The 13,986-nt window shown below is 32.3% G+C and overlaps 1 protein-coding gene across 1 annotated transcript in view; it reads left to right on the top strand.

Annotated features, from left to right (window-relative positions):
- LOC111636190 (DNA-binding protein RFXANK-like) overlaps nucleotides 1–13,986 on the top strand; it is a 45,232-nt gene that overhangs the window by 1,934 nt on the left and 29,312 nt on the right. The window contains exons 2-4 of the mRNA XM_023381385.1: nucleotides 234–300; nucleotides 378–431; nucleotides 5,692–5,924. Coding sequence (XP_023237153.1) covers nucleotides 234–300; nucleotides 378–431; nucleotides 5,692–5,924 — 354 coding nt within the window. The remainder of the gene's footprint in view (nucleotides 1–233; nucleotides 301–377; nucleotides 432–5,691; nucleotides 5,925–13,986) is intronic.

Genomic DNA, 13,986 nt, shown 5'->3' with positions numbered 1-13,986 from the left:
TATGCCACTGGCTTAGATCAAACTTTTATAGAAAAATCTTTTGATACTACAATGTATTTGCCCAGTAATTTTATGAAATATAGTTATGACTTGGCATATTATTATTGATTCCACTCTATACTATTATTTGTTTTTAATTTTAATGTGTGAAAGTAATGTGAAATTGATATACTTGTATATTTCATATTAATTTTAATGTGTGTTTTTTTTAAATGAATTATTTACAATTATAGCCATCCACTGTTCTGACCAATTTGCAAAGAGGGAATGTCCAGACACAGACTGCCTGCCAACTTCCAGGTGAGGAGGGACTCAAATTTTTATACTTTAATATTTTTGATTTTAAAATATTTTCTAATAATGATTATACATTCCAGAAAGAAGCGTTCATCAGTTAGCTGCTCAAGGTGAATTGTTCAGTCAGCACTTTGGTTCGTATATCTTTCGTTTTGAAATCAATACTATATGATGTTTTACATTTTATCATATCTTTTTTATTTATTTATGCATATTGGTTTCACCCTTATACAAATTACAAAAACCAATACATAACAGTAAAAAAAAATCACAGTAATACTATAATTAATGAATTATTACAGAATATATATATATATAACAAAATGTCAACATAATCAAAATCATGGGGAGAACTATCTGAAGAAAATAATAATAAATTATATATAAAATAACAAAGCCACCTAAAAGCAGAAAAAAATTATCATGTGAAGACAATGGATAGTTTCCCAAATTCCTTAGGCTCAAACATACATTTAAAGGAAATAAAATAAAGCCACCTATGCACAGAATCAAATTATTCCAAATGCAAAGCAGAACAAAATTAAGCACCAATCTATCTGAACGACAATAATAAGGCCCAAAAATCTTTCAAAAGAAATTGTAGAAACACCAAAAATACTTTCACGTAATTTTGNAAAGTAAATGTCAAATCATTGATGAATTTTTATTTGCTAAATATCTTGAATGTGATGGAAAAGGTCTGACAATATATCGGAATTTAGAAGAATATTTGAATAAATACGACATTCCAATTAACAATATAACAGCAGTAGCCACAGATGGCGCACCTGCTATGGTAGGCCGTTACCGAGGTTTTGCAACTTTTCTTAAAGAAAAAGTCCCTGGAATACGTACTGTTCACTGTGTGTTGCATAGAAACCACCTTGTAGCAAAATATCTCAGTCCAGATTTGCATAATGCTTTACAGTTTTGTATTAAATCTATTAATCAAATTAGAGCCCATCCTCTTAAATCGAGATTGTTTTCCAAACTTTGTGAGAAAAATGACGAATTAACAAACCAGTTACTTTTACACACCGAAGTCAGATGGTTGTCTAGAGGTGCATGTTTACAAAGGCTCGTTGAGTTATTTGATTCTACGATAGAATTTCTTACCGAAATAAATTCTGTTCTAAGTGATGAACTACAAAAACATAAGAACCACATTTTTTACTTAGCTGACTTATTTGTAAAATTCAATGACGTTCAATCAAGGCTTCAAGGTAAAGATGTCACAATTATTCAAGCTCGGACAATTCTTTTAGGCTTCCAAGTTAAATTAAACTTGTTTAAATCTTCATTGTTACGTAAAGATTTTCAGTACTTTCCAAATCTAAGAAAATTGCAAATAACAGAAGAAGACTTGGAAATATATACAAATCATCTTCAAAAATTGAGCAATGATTTTAAAGTGCGTTTTGCAGATTTAGAAAATATCGATATTCCAGAATGGATTATGGCGCCATTTTCTGCTCAGATCGAAAACGTCGACATCAACCTGCAAGATGAACTTATAGAATTATTAGAAGACCTTGAAGCAAAAACGCTTTTCAAAAATTTAACTTTAAACAATTTCTGGACGAATGTAAACATAACAAAAAAATACACCAAACTTTGTGATATTGTAAATCCTCTTTTGTTGGCATTTCCAAGTTCATATATGGTCGAAGCTGGTTTTAGCCATGTTAATTCCATCTTAACCAAACAGAGAAATAAGTTAAATATGGAACTTCGAGGCGATTTAAGACTGAAGCTAACAAATTTTGACCCAAATATTGCTAATCTTGCGAAGGAACATCAAGCTCACCCGTCTCACTGATTGTGAGTTACAAATAAATGTAAAGTATGGAAAGTATGTACAATTAAAGGAAATGCGTAGTAAAATCGTTTCTCTTTCTTTCGTGGTTTTTTTTCTCATACACTTGCACTCGTAATAAAACTTTACGGTGGGGGTCAATGTGAGGTTTTGGAAAGTTGTTGGGGGTCGAAGGTTAAAAAAGTTTGGCGACCCCTGGCATAGAGCCTTTACTACATGAAAATGAAAATTAATGAATATACTGTGTACAGTAATTTACTGATAAGACAGACCTTAGAAAAATACTTTGAGGCATAAAGCTGTCTATAATGAAAATTAAGTAAGGTTTTTTTTGTCCTGCCAGGGTGTGGCCAAGTTATCCGGACTGCCGGGTTATCGAGTGCCGAGTTTTTGGGACTCTACTGTACTTAGTTACTATACTGTCGCAGCATTCCCTAAAGGGATGGTCAAGATAAAGTGGATTTCCGTGCACAATACCCTGCAGCTTCAGTCCTCTGAAGAAAGTCATATGGGTAAGACACAACACACCAAAAACACACCCAAAGTTTCACTCTGGGACCTGCTGAAATCATGCACTACACCCATATCTGACAATCTTGACATAATATAATGCTAGTCAAAAAACTGTGACAATGCTGAAGGGCCCCTATGCTATGGCACCACGTGACCAAAGGATAGAAATCACATTGGCAATGACTAGTTTATCAGGACTGACACCACTGTGTTTTAAGGAACACAGAAACCTCGATGGCCTGTTTGTTTGTTTTATATAAGCGGTCGTGTGTGTAGGCATCTGGATTCAAGATGGAGATGGTCTGAGAGACAGAATATATGGAGAAAAAGCATTTCTAAAAATTTATCCATTTTATTGTAAAGACTACTTACACAAATATACATATCTGAACTTAGGGTATCACAATAAAGTATCACATTCCTAATTAAATCGGATCCCTGAGAGAGAGTTTACAATCAAATGCAACATAGATAGATATCTTATTGGTGGTGGATGCTTTGGTTCCATAGATTTAATAGATTCTGTAGATTCGGTAGATGGTCCTTTCCTGGGAATTTCATGGATTCCTTTTAAAGTAAGATGATATCCAATCTGATGATCCAAGTGATATCCAAATGGTGGAAGAACTGTCTGAGAAGATCGAGACTTGCTTCCGATGAGATAGCAAACCTAAACCCCAACTCTCTCGAGATGCTTGTCGAACTTTCCTGTCGTCATTGATTCCATTCTTTTATTCTGGATGTGTCACCGGGAATCTAACGAAACAAAATCGCTATTGGACACAGACTGTGAAATTGCCAAAAAAAAGGACAAAAGTAGTGAGAGGGAGGACCCTAAAATAAAAAACAGGATCAATGACGACAGGAGAGTTTGTCGATCATCTTGAGTGTGTTGGAGTTCAGGTGGTCAAGAAAACTTTCACTCTGGACCTGCTGAAATCATGCACTACACCCATATCTGACAAGGAAGCAACTCCATGGGAAAAGATATAATCACATTTTCCAACGATAAAGTTTTTGCTGGGAAGAATTTTAACAAATTTAATTTAGAAAAAATTCATTTTTTTTCATTCAAAAATTTTTCGTCAAGTCCAAGCTCTCACAAAACCATAAAGTTATTTGTTTCAAACGCGCAAGATTTTAAAAAAGGTTAACAAAACTCAGTCCACAGAATCATGACACCTAAAAGGTCCAATCTGAAAGTGCTAACTCTCTTCGTCCTTTGGGTACTAAGAGAGTCATTTAATCAAGCATCTGCCAAACAGTGAAGAATGAAGATCCAAGATATCCAGGATGACTATACTCAAAAAACTTTTGTGATGTTTTGACCCAATTGAATTCAGAGATAGGCTGAAACCTTAATTTTTGATTGGCTATCTGGCTGTTACTGCAAAAAATCTGCCAGGGACAAATATTTTTAGATTCAAAAGAATTCATGTATATTACATTAAATTTATTTTGTATTCTAAATGAAGCACACTACTACATATTTTATATTTGAAGATCTACAAAATACACTGTCATCTGATTACAGTAGAGCATTGATTATCCGAATGTCGATCAACTGAAATGTCAATTAACCGAAAGCTTTCCAGTTGGCAAATTTAAATTTCTACTAGTGCTGTGGCACTGCAATCTTTGGTTATGTCTTGGGCTACTCCAATATAATTTTTGTTGGTGCGCATGTTTTAGCTGGCAGCACTGGCGCGACCGTGAGAGGGTACTTAAGCACGTTCCAGGATTTTAATGAATTTCAACATGTGATAGGTTAATATATTTTTTCGTACCTAATCGGTTATCCAAAAAATCGATTTTCCGAACAACCCCAGTCCCAGTTGATTCGGATAATTGATGCTCTACTGTATTACCTTTACATAGCATATTTCTTCACAAATAAGAGCATACTCTTACAAGTGGAAAGTATTTGTTTTTGTATTTTTAAATACATGGACTGCTTTGCTTATAAGAGCATATCTCAAATAAATGCATTCTCGTATGTGTGCCGGCTCATTTTGGCTTATAAGAGAACTGCACTGATATGTCAATGTAAATTAAATATAAAGGATGCAGTAACTATTCAGTGGCATTTCTATGGTAACTATTATTAAAAGTAAAAATGCTTCCAAACTATAAACCTTTTTTAAAATAATAAGTTTTTTTAAGTAAATTAAACTTCACTCTGACACCGGGGATGAAATACTAAATACTGAACCTGTTACCGGTGAAATTTGCGTGAAAAATCTTCTTTCCACAAACGTTTTCGAGCTTTCCAACTAGCTCTTCTTCAGGTAGACAAAAAAAAAAAAAAAAAACTTCGACTAAGCTGACATCATCGACACTACGCCCCACCTGGAACAACTAAAATGGTGGGAAGCTATATCCATCTGTAAGGCTAACCACCGGACCACATGTATAAATCGGAAAGATGAGATTAATCTTTCTATAGCGTGGCAGGCCCTCATAAACAACGATCTATAAATAGCAACATCAGCGCACAAATGCGCATAAATATAGTCAGAATTAACAAGTACCTGTCCAACAGTCTTGCGAAGACTGTTGGACAGGTACTTGTTAATTCTGACTATAAAAATTTATTTGTCAAAAAGGTAAACAAAAAGCTGGAATTACAAGGGAGAGTTTCAAAATTTGGAGGGATACTATCCGATCAGTATTGGGTTGAGTGTCAATGTTGATGTCTCCCGTGCTTTGAAAGGTTTCAAATTGTTACCTGAAAACAAGGGAAAATCAATTGTATTCGTTATTTTTTGTCACTTCTTTTTATGTTTGTTCAGTAAAGTGTTAGTTGTCCGATTATAAAAAATCTTTCGCGAAAGTGTTTGTTATCCGATTTGTTCGCTGTCCAAACTGTTAACCGATCACCCACTGTATTTTGTTTTATTTTGTATTTTATATTATTAATCAAGTTTTTTTCATATTTACAACTAATTTGTAAGCAAATCATTATGAATATATTTAAGTTGTAACAGTTTTTTTATTTCAAATGTTTGAATGTATAAATAAACTGAGTTAAATTTAAATTTTAAAAGCTTTTTTTTTCCATTTAGATGAAGATAACAGTTTATTGAATGTGCAAGATAATAATGGATTTACGCCATTATTATGGGCTAGTGCTTGCGGTCAGCTTGCGACTGTTCGATTATTACTAGAAAAAAATGCAAATGTAAATATTGGTGGAAAGAGAGGAGAAACTGCGTTGCTGTTTGCAAGTGCCAACGGGCATGCACACATTGTTCGAAAATTACTTCAGCACAAGGCAGATGTGAACGAAACCGATCAGGTACTGTTGCTTATAATCTTATCAAACAATTATATTACTAACAACTATTTTGGTCTAAAAATAATCTTTTGAGTTGCTATAATCAAGTGACTAATGCAAATGAAGAATTCTCGAAAGTTGATTCCATAAAGTTTTGATTCTTACAAAAGTCACATATTGAAATTTAAGTTCAGAATTATTTTTGACAGTGAATGTATTTTAGTTGTTTATAAAGGGGAGAAACAAGAGTGCAATGCTGTTATAGAAGCTTGTATATATGAAACCAAATGACTTAAACAACATAAAAATGTTATTTCCTTCTTGAAACAATTACTGCTAAATGTAACTATTCCATATTTGTTGGTTTATTAATTAGTGACTATGACGGAAGAGTTGGTGATTTTATTACATCAGAAAATTGAGTTTTTCATTTGACTATCAAATATACCCGAATATACAGACAAAAACCATTTTTTCACAGACATATACTGTATTAAAATACACCGTAATGAAAACCACAAACTTTGAGAAATTCCAGAAAAATCTATTCTAGTGAAATAACTTCACAAATTAAATTTAAATTTTTTAATACAATTTACAGTTCACTGTTTAAATTTTTCAAATTCTTAAATTTAACAAATAATTCAGTTTTCAAAATATGATTTGCATTCAAAATTCATATTAATACAGTGATAACTCGGTTTTTGTTGATAATCTGTTCGAAAACAATTAGCGAAATCTGAAACTGAAGAAAACCGAGGCAATTATTTCCACGTGAATTAATGTAAATCCAATTAATTTGTTCTAGACACTCCAAAATACATACAAAAACAATTTTTTTAGAGAACAAGTATAGTGTTTAATACTAAAAACAATACTAAATTAATATAAAATGAATATAAAAGATTATGGTGATGGCCTCTGAAACAGAATTGCCATCTAACTGTTTTTGATTGATCCAAATTAATAATATGGTATGATATGATTAAAAATGTTAGAAGGCCAAACCTTACGGAATAGCCTTTGAAAAGGAAGGATGAAGAGTTTTAGAGGAAGTGAGAAGAGGGAAGAAAAGGAAGGAATGATAGGAAAGTGTGAAATGGGAACCATGACACTGTCGCATTCCATTTATTGAGTATACTTTAATTACAACACACGGGGCATAGCTCACAGATAACAGTATGGTCAAAATATATACAGAAAATAAGCCCGCATATGGTACTGCCTCTAGAGAGACGGGGAACGCGAACAATTGACAGCTATGCACGTGGGCAACCAACACGAACTGCTGAAAATATCAACCCGGAATGTGCTGGAGTACAAAAGCACAAAGTTAAACATGAGGGGAAAAAAACCAAATTAATAATAACTGTTTGACATCTTCAATTGTTTGCGATCTCTGTTACGTTAGCACATTCACGCTTTTCGCTACATTAGTCTCATTTATTGCTTGCTTTTTTCACCACAATGGAACTTATTGTGGATGGTGACTTTCCATATATACAGCTGATTTCAGCAATCTTAATGCTGCTCTTGTATTTTTCAATGATTTTCTTTTTTAACTTGATCATGTTCCTAGCCTTCTTCTTCAAAGGGCTGCTGGCTCTGGAAACTTTTTGATCTCATGATGGAGCAAAAAGGAAAGGAAAGCAATAGAATTGTTTGGCTAGACATGTGGGGCAATGCTCACACAACGAGAAACAATGCCATACTGAGCAGGAAAACGCATGAGTCTCCCTTTGGTTTTGCAAAATTAGCATCGAGGTCACGCCAATGAAATCCGAGGCAACCGACAAAAACCAAGACAAATTTTTCGTGGAAATAATCGACGATAACTGAAGTCAACGAAAACCGAGATATTACTGTATTCTAGATATAATAAATAATCAACAAATTCTTAATCTATCCTGCTTTTTTAGAGCCATTTTTAATTTCATCCTTTATATTCGTGTGTTTTTTCAAATGACAATATTTCCTCATTTTTACATGATTAAATAAATATATTGCTTTCATATATCTTAAGTTCACTGTTAATGGTAAAGACCATTAACATGCTTTTTAGTCATTAGTTCATAATCATTTTGGACTTTACTGATGATATTCTGTCTTCCAATCAATAATAGTATTTATGATCCATAGCTTTTCTTGCTGTACTGGCTTTTGTGGCTTTCTGAAAAGTAATGCTTTACCAGTTCTTGTTTTTGTTAGTACAGGTTATATGGCAAAAGCCTAAGCTTAACAGAAAGCTTCCTTAGAATAATGTTCACCAATTGTCGAAATCTGCTGATGGCAATCAGTTATTTTGTGATTTAAAAGTCGATGAAAAGAATTCTTCCAAAATGATGATACTAATCAATAAAATAGTCTGACAAAGATGAATTAAACATGATTCAAACATGTTCTGTTGGAATGTGTGTTTATGGTTCATACCTTATGTACGAGGGCTATTTTTTAAATAAGGTCCATTTGTGAATGAGAGTGAGAATGATGTGCAATTGTAGCAGTTTGCATGAGCATCTACTTTCAGCATGCTTTGCGTGTTTTAGATGCCATTTGCAGCCGTATCATCTGTCTGTGTGCCGAACTGTAGAAGTTCATAATGTTTAAGAAAATTGAGTTGCCCGCTGACTGTAAGATAGGATCTGTTATTTGATTTCAGCACAAAAGATCATGGTAACTGTCTTTTGGGACAGGAAAGGGACTTTGTTAGTGGATTTTATGCCAAGAGGCATAACAATCAATTCTGATGCTTGTTGTGACCTTGAGAAAATTCTGCCGTGCCATACAAGACAAGCAGCGTGGCCTAATGTCTTCCGGCGGTAGGTGGCAGATTTCTTTGAAGTCGGAATTTAAAAAATTTTTGAGCGGTATGACAAATGTTTGAACAAAAATGGAAATTATGTAGAAAAGTAGATAAAAGTATGTAGAATATGGGAAAAAATATATTTTAATGATGTTTACAGTATTTTTCTTCTTATTAAAAAACAGACCTTATTTAAAAAATAGCCCTCGTAGAATGTTGCTCTTCTAAAATTTTACTGCATTTTGTGTACTGTATTAGGTCCAGATCAGTGTTGTGTAGGTTTATTGGTGTATGTTTTTTTTGTCTGTAAGAGTTACAGCTTTGTGTAATTCTAATGGTTTTTGTTTTTTATAGAAAAACCACCAGAGTAGATTTCAAAAATTAAGTTCAAACCTCATTTTTCATTCAGAGTTCTAGAACTGTAATCTTAAGTTACACTGAAAAATTGACAGGACAAAAAAAATTTTAAGTTTACAAAATTTATGAAAATTCTTAAAGACAATACAAAAATGTGTCTTCTCACTTGTCCTTTTACAATTTTCATAAATTTAAAAATTTTTCTGTCCCGCCAATTTTTATTGAATATATATATTTTTTTTATATTGAACCATTGCCAGAAGGATGTTTAAATGTTTTTACATACTGAGGCGGATGAGTAACCTCAAATGAAAGATTGACTCAGCTGAAGAACTATTATTTTCCTCATGCATGTGAAAAGACACATTTTTTGCATTTACTTTAAGAATTTTCTTAAATTTTGTAAATTTTAAGTTACACTGGCTCAGCTAAACCAACATAAAAGTCCATTTCAAAGACACTATTTTAAGTAGGTCTACACAAAATTTATGTAGACCTATGCTGTTACAAAAACCATTGCACTTCCCTCTAGCTAGGAACTGATGAACCAGTTAAATTTGTATTTTTTTGCTGACATTATAAAATAGTGGAACAAAATTTTGGTAAGCCACTTCATATATTTTTAAGGGCTATTTGTGTGTAACCCAGGGCCGTATGCAATAGGTGCGAGACTCAATTGAATTTTTTTTTGCGGGGCCCCTCAAACTTTAAATAACAAAATTAATTAACAGTTAATTTACATATTGAAATATAGATTTTTTTAAATATTTATTTAAAACAAAATCCAAAATTTAATTATAAAAATCAAAAGCCATGAACCATAAGGTAGACAAATTTCTACATTAAAAAACCTGTACCAAATATAAATACAACTACATTATATTGAATATAAATGTACATAGATATGTTTTAGTATTTCTATATTTTTAAATGAATATAACCATAAATTTTTGCCATGAAAAAACCTTCTAATGTGTTGATGAATGAATATAACTGAATTTTATTGAATATAAACCTATAAAGAGATGTTTTATATGTTATGAAGTTTTTGTTCTGTAAAATCTTCTAAAATAGTATCAAAATCCAATTGGCTTGCTTGTTGGCTCTCAGTCGACACGATCGCTAAACTGTTTAGTCTATTCTGTAATTTGAAACTATTTTTAAATATATAAATTTTGATGTCCTGCGGGGCCCGATTGGTGCAAATCGCTCCAATTCCTCAAATCCTGTTTTGGTGTAACCTGATACATGGATGTCATGGTTTTGGATGGGTTGGTCTTGTTTATTTTACAATTTTTCAGTGATTTCAAACTACAAATATAAACATCCATTAACCCGATTTTTAGATTAATTCCAAATTTAAAATTAATTATTAAATATTAATTTAATTATAATTATGATCTCTAAATTTATCTAAATGGCACCTAATGTCTACCTCTAGGCAAAATTACTTTATATCAGGCTATATATTAATTATTAAATATCTGGCACACACAAACTGGAACTATATAGTAAACAAATAAATTCACACCTAAATGCTAATTCTAGCAGTAAATGAACAAATAAATTTAGGTGTGAATTGTTTGTTTATTAAATATCATCAGGTAATCATTTGAAATTGATTTAAAATGAAGTAATTTTTAGGATTTATTGAATCTGTAAGATATTATTGGATGTTTTATATTTTGTAGTATATTAAGCTTACATTTAAGGTGAAAGTGCATCAGTTTCACCTACAATCACATGGTAGTGGTGATTTTCTGCAGCTACTGGATTTTTTGCTTCATTTTTCATCAAATTGACTTAGCTGTGCTTCTATGATATGCTATGTGCTATTCATCTGATAATTAAAAATTTCAGTCAAAATATTTTTTCCATTTACCATTGGCCCTCAAAAAAACCACCGAAGAAACTCATCCTCTTACACAGGTTATTATATACAAATTTTTGTTTTCATCACACATGTATAGGGGCAATTTTCTTCTGTGACATCATTTTTTGTAACCTAACATCATTGAAAATGCTGCTATGAGATCTTATATAATTGCTACAAGATATAGTCATGATGTTAAGGATGTTTGTCAGCTGTGCATGACATAATGACATAGCAGTCTGCAACTTGTTATAACTTTAGATGTTTCTCTCTGTAAGATAGCTATGGAAGCTAAAACATTCAACAATTTAAATATTTTTGCAGCTTTCTTTTGTTCACAAAAATCATTTTTTAATCCTTCTCAGAAACATATCAGCCCAGTCAAGAACAATGTTTTGTAAACAAAACAAGATCTCATAAAATAAACAATGTATGACATTAAAATTTGATATGTGCAGAAAAAATATAATACAGGAATTTTCAGAATTGTCAAATTCAAGGAATAGCAATTATCCACAGTGTACTTACACATTAAAATTGGTGGAAAATCACCATGTTATATATGTTTGTGAGTTAAAAAAACTGAATGTTGACTGCAGATTAAATGTTTAATACATTTCTGTTCTGTAAGTTGTTTGTTTTAATGTAGTCTGATGAGAGCTATATTTTTATAACAAGTTGCAGCTCATTTCATGATCTTGATTGGGCTGTAAAAATGCACAGTGGCAAAGATTAGTATATTTACTTAGTGAAGGGAACATATTGATGAATCTGTGACAAGGTTACCTTGCATTACCAAAAAGGAACTCTGGAGTTTTATAACACTTCCAGAGTCCCAACCAAGTTCATCATATTGTCTGGCCAAGATAAATAAAATGATCTATACTTGTATCACAATTTATTGTATTTCAATAACTGGACAAAGGTAACATATAAACTATTTTCAGCAAATCAAATTTTTTGTTTGCAATATCTGTAAACGTTGTTTTTGTATTTACCTCATTCAGGCAACATCATTTTGTCTTTGACACCAGTCCTTCTTTTGTGCATTATTCCAGTTACATTGATTACACAGACAACAGACTGATGTTGAAGTGCTGCTGTTTTGCAATAATACTTTGCAGTCTTTCATGTCTATAATATGGGGTTTCCAGCATAGTATATAATTTATTTATGATCTACCACTGCTAACATAGATTTGATTGCTGGAATGATTGAGCAAATATTCTCAGAATTACTTTTTATTTTACTGGTTTTAATATAAAGATTGAAAGTTATATTAATTTTTGATTTAAATAATGTGATTCAAATATAAGCAATGAAAATTTCTGCCATAGTCAAGTTCAATGACTAGAATGAATGCCATCGAAACATATTTTTCTTATTGACAATATTTCAGCAGAAAATACTGGGACATAACACTTCACATTAGATTTAATTTCAGAAAAGTGCACTGTAAATAAATTGACATAAAGTGGACTGTTGTTATCCATTGAATTATATTAAGCTGATCATTTACATTCATTAGTCAAGAAATAGTATTGTGAAATGTTTCAGTATAAAAATGTAGTATAAAATTATATAATTAGTTTATACATTTTTATTTTATTAATATTATAATTAATAAACACAGTGTACCACCAGTTTGTGCTATACAGGGGAAATATTCTTCCCTTTAGCACATTTGGCAGGGGAAATTTCAAAAAAGTCACAGGAAATGTGTACTTATGTCAAAAAATTCGTAAGAACAAAAGAATGTCAAATCATTATACTATTAATACCATATAAATGTGAAATATATACACAGAGTATATACTGAGGGGCCAATTTATTATGACTACCTGCAAAGTTTACACATATCAGCTATGATGACATTCTGTTATTACCAGAGGATGAGATTGGTATAAAAAAGGATTGCTGGATTGAAAAGGATTGTACAGACAGTTGTAGGGAATTGCATTTGAAGATATGGATAAAAGACATGATTTAACAGACTTTGAATGTGGAATGATTATAGATGCTAGAAGCAGTGGAGTAAGTATCAGCAAAACTGCTTTACTTTTAAAGTGTTTGAGAGTGGTTGTTCATTTGTACAAAGAGTGGACTATCAAAGAAAAAAGCAGGTTTCAATGTAAGGCATTTGGTTGTCCTTGGCTGCTAGATGCTCAAGCCAAAGGAGAGTTGCCAGACTTGTCCAATCCAACAGAAGAGCAACAGTATGTCAGATTACATCTGATCTTAGTCAGGGAACATTGGCAATGGCCTCTGAATGAACTGTTCATTGTACATTACATTTGGTTTTATTTTGTATTGCGAATTGCCTACAGTGTCTACGTTCATGTGTAACCACAATCTTCCTTATTTTGTACTGGACTAGGTTATAGTCGGCATATAACCATATCTTTGTCACCATATCTTTTAAAGTCCACCATATCTTTGTCACTCCCAACTCATGTTGTTACCAAGCATATATGGTTTTACTTTATTTCTGTATATAGCGGTCTTTTGCAGCTTAATATCCGTGCTAAACAAACTGTTGGGATTTTACTGTTTTCAACACTGTGTTGTTGATATTGTAACTTAATTCGTATTCGATAATTAATTGTAATGCGACCGCATTACAATTAATTATCGCTCTGAGGCCCACCCACCTTCTTTTCAACCTATGTTACTCTTTTATTCCTCCTCTTCTAACTATACCGTGTTTCCCCGAAAATAAGACAGTGTCTTATATTAATTTTTGCTCTGAAAAATGTGCTAGGTCTTATTTTCAGGGAATGTCTTATTTTTCCAGGAAGAAGAATTCACATTCATTATTGAACAAAAAAATTTCTAAGTCGAACTTAGACGAGAGTGACGTATATCCGGTGTGTAACTATCGCCTTTTTATAGCGTCAACATCGGACTCGATGACCAATTAGTGCTTACTGAACAGTAGCACTATGCAAATGTCATGTGGCGTGATTCCCGGCCGACCAATTAGCCATCACCAGCCGTAACGTTATGCAAATCTGTGATTCCCAAGCCATAGTCTTATGCAAATCATGCCG

The sequence above is a fragment of the Centruroides sculpturatus genome, unplaced genomic scaffold, assembly GCF_000671375.1.
Source record: "Centruroides sculpturatus isolate CEXI.00-Female unplaced genomic scaffold, Cexi_2.0 scaffold1031, whole genome shotgun sequence".
NCBI lineage: Eukaryota > Metazoa > Arthropoda > Arachnida > Scorpiones > Buthidae > Centruroides > Centruroides sculpturatus.
This window is presented reverse-complemented; position numbering and strand designations above follow the sequence as displayed.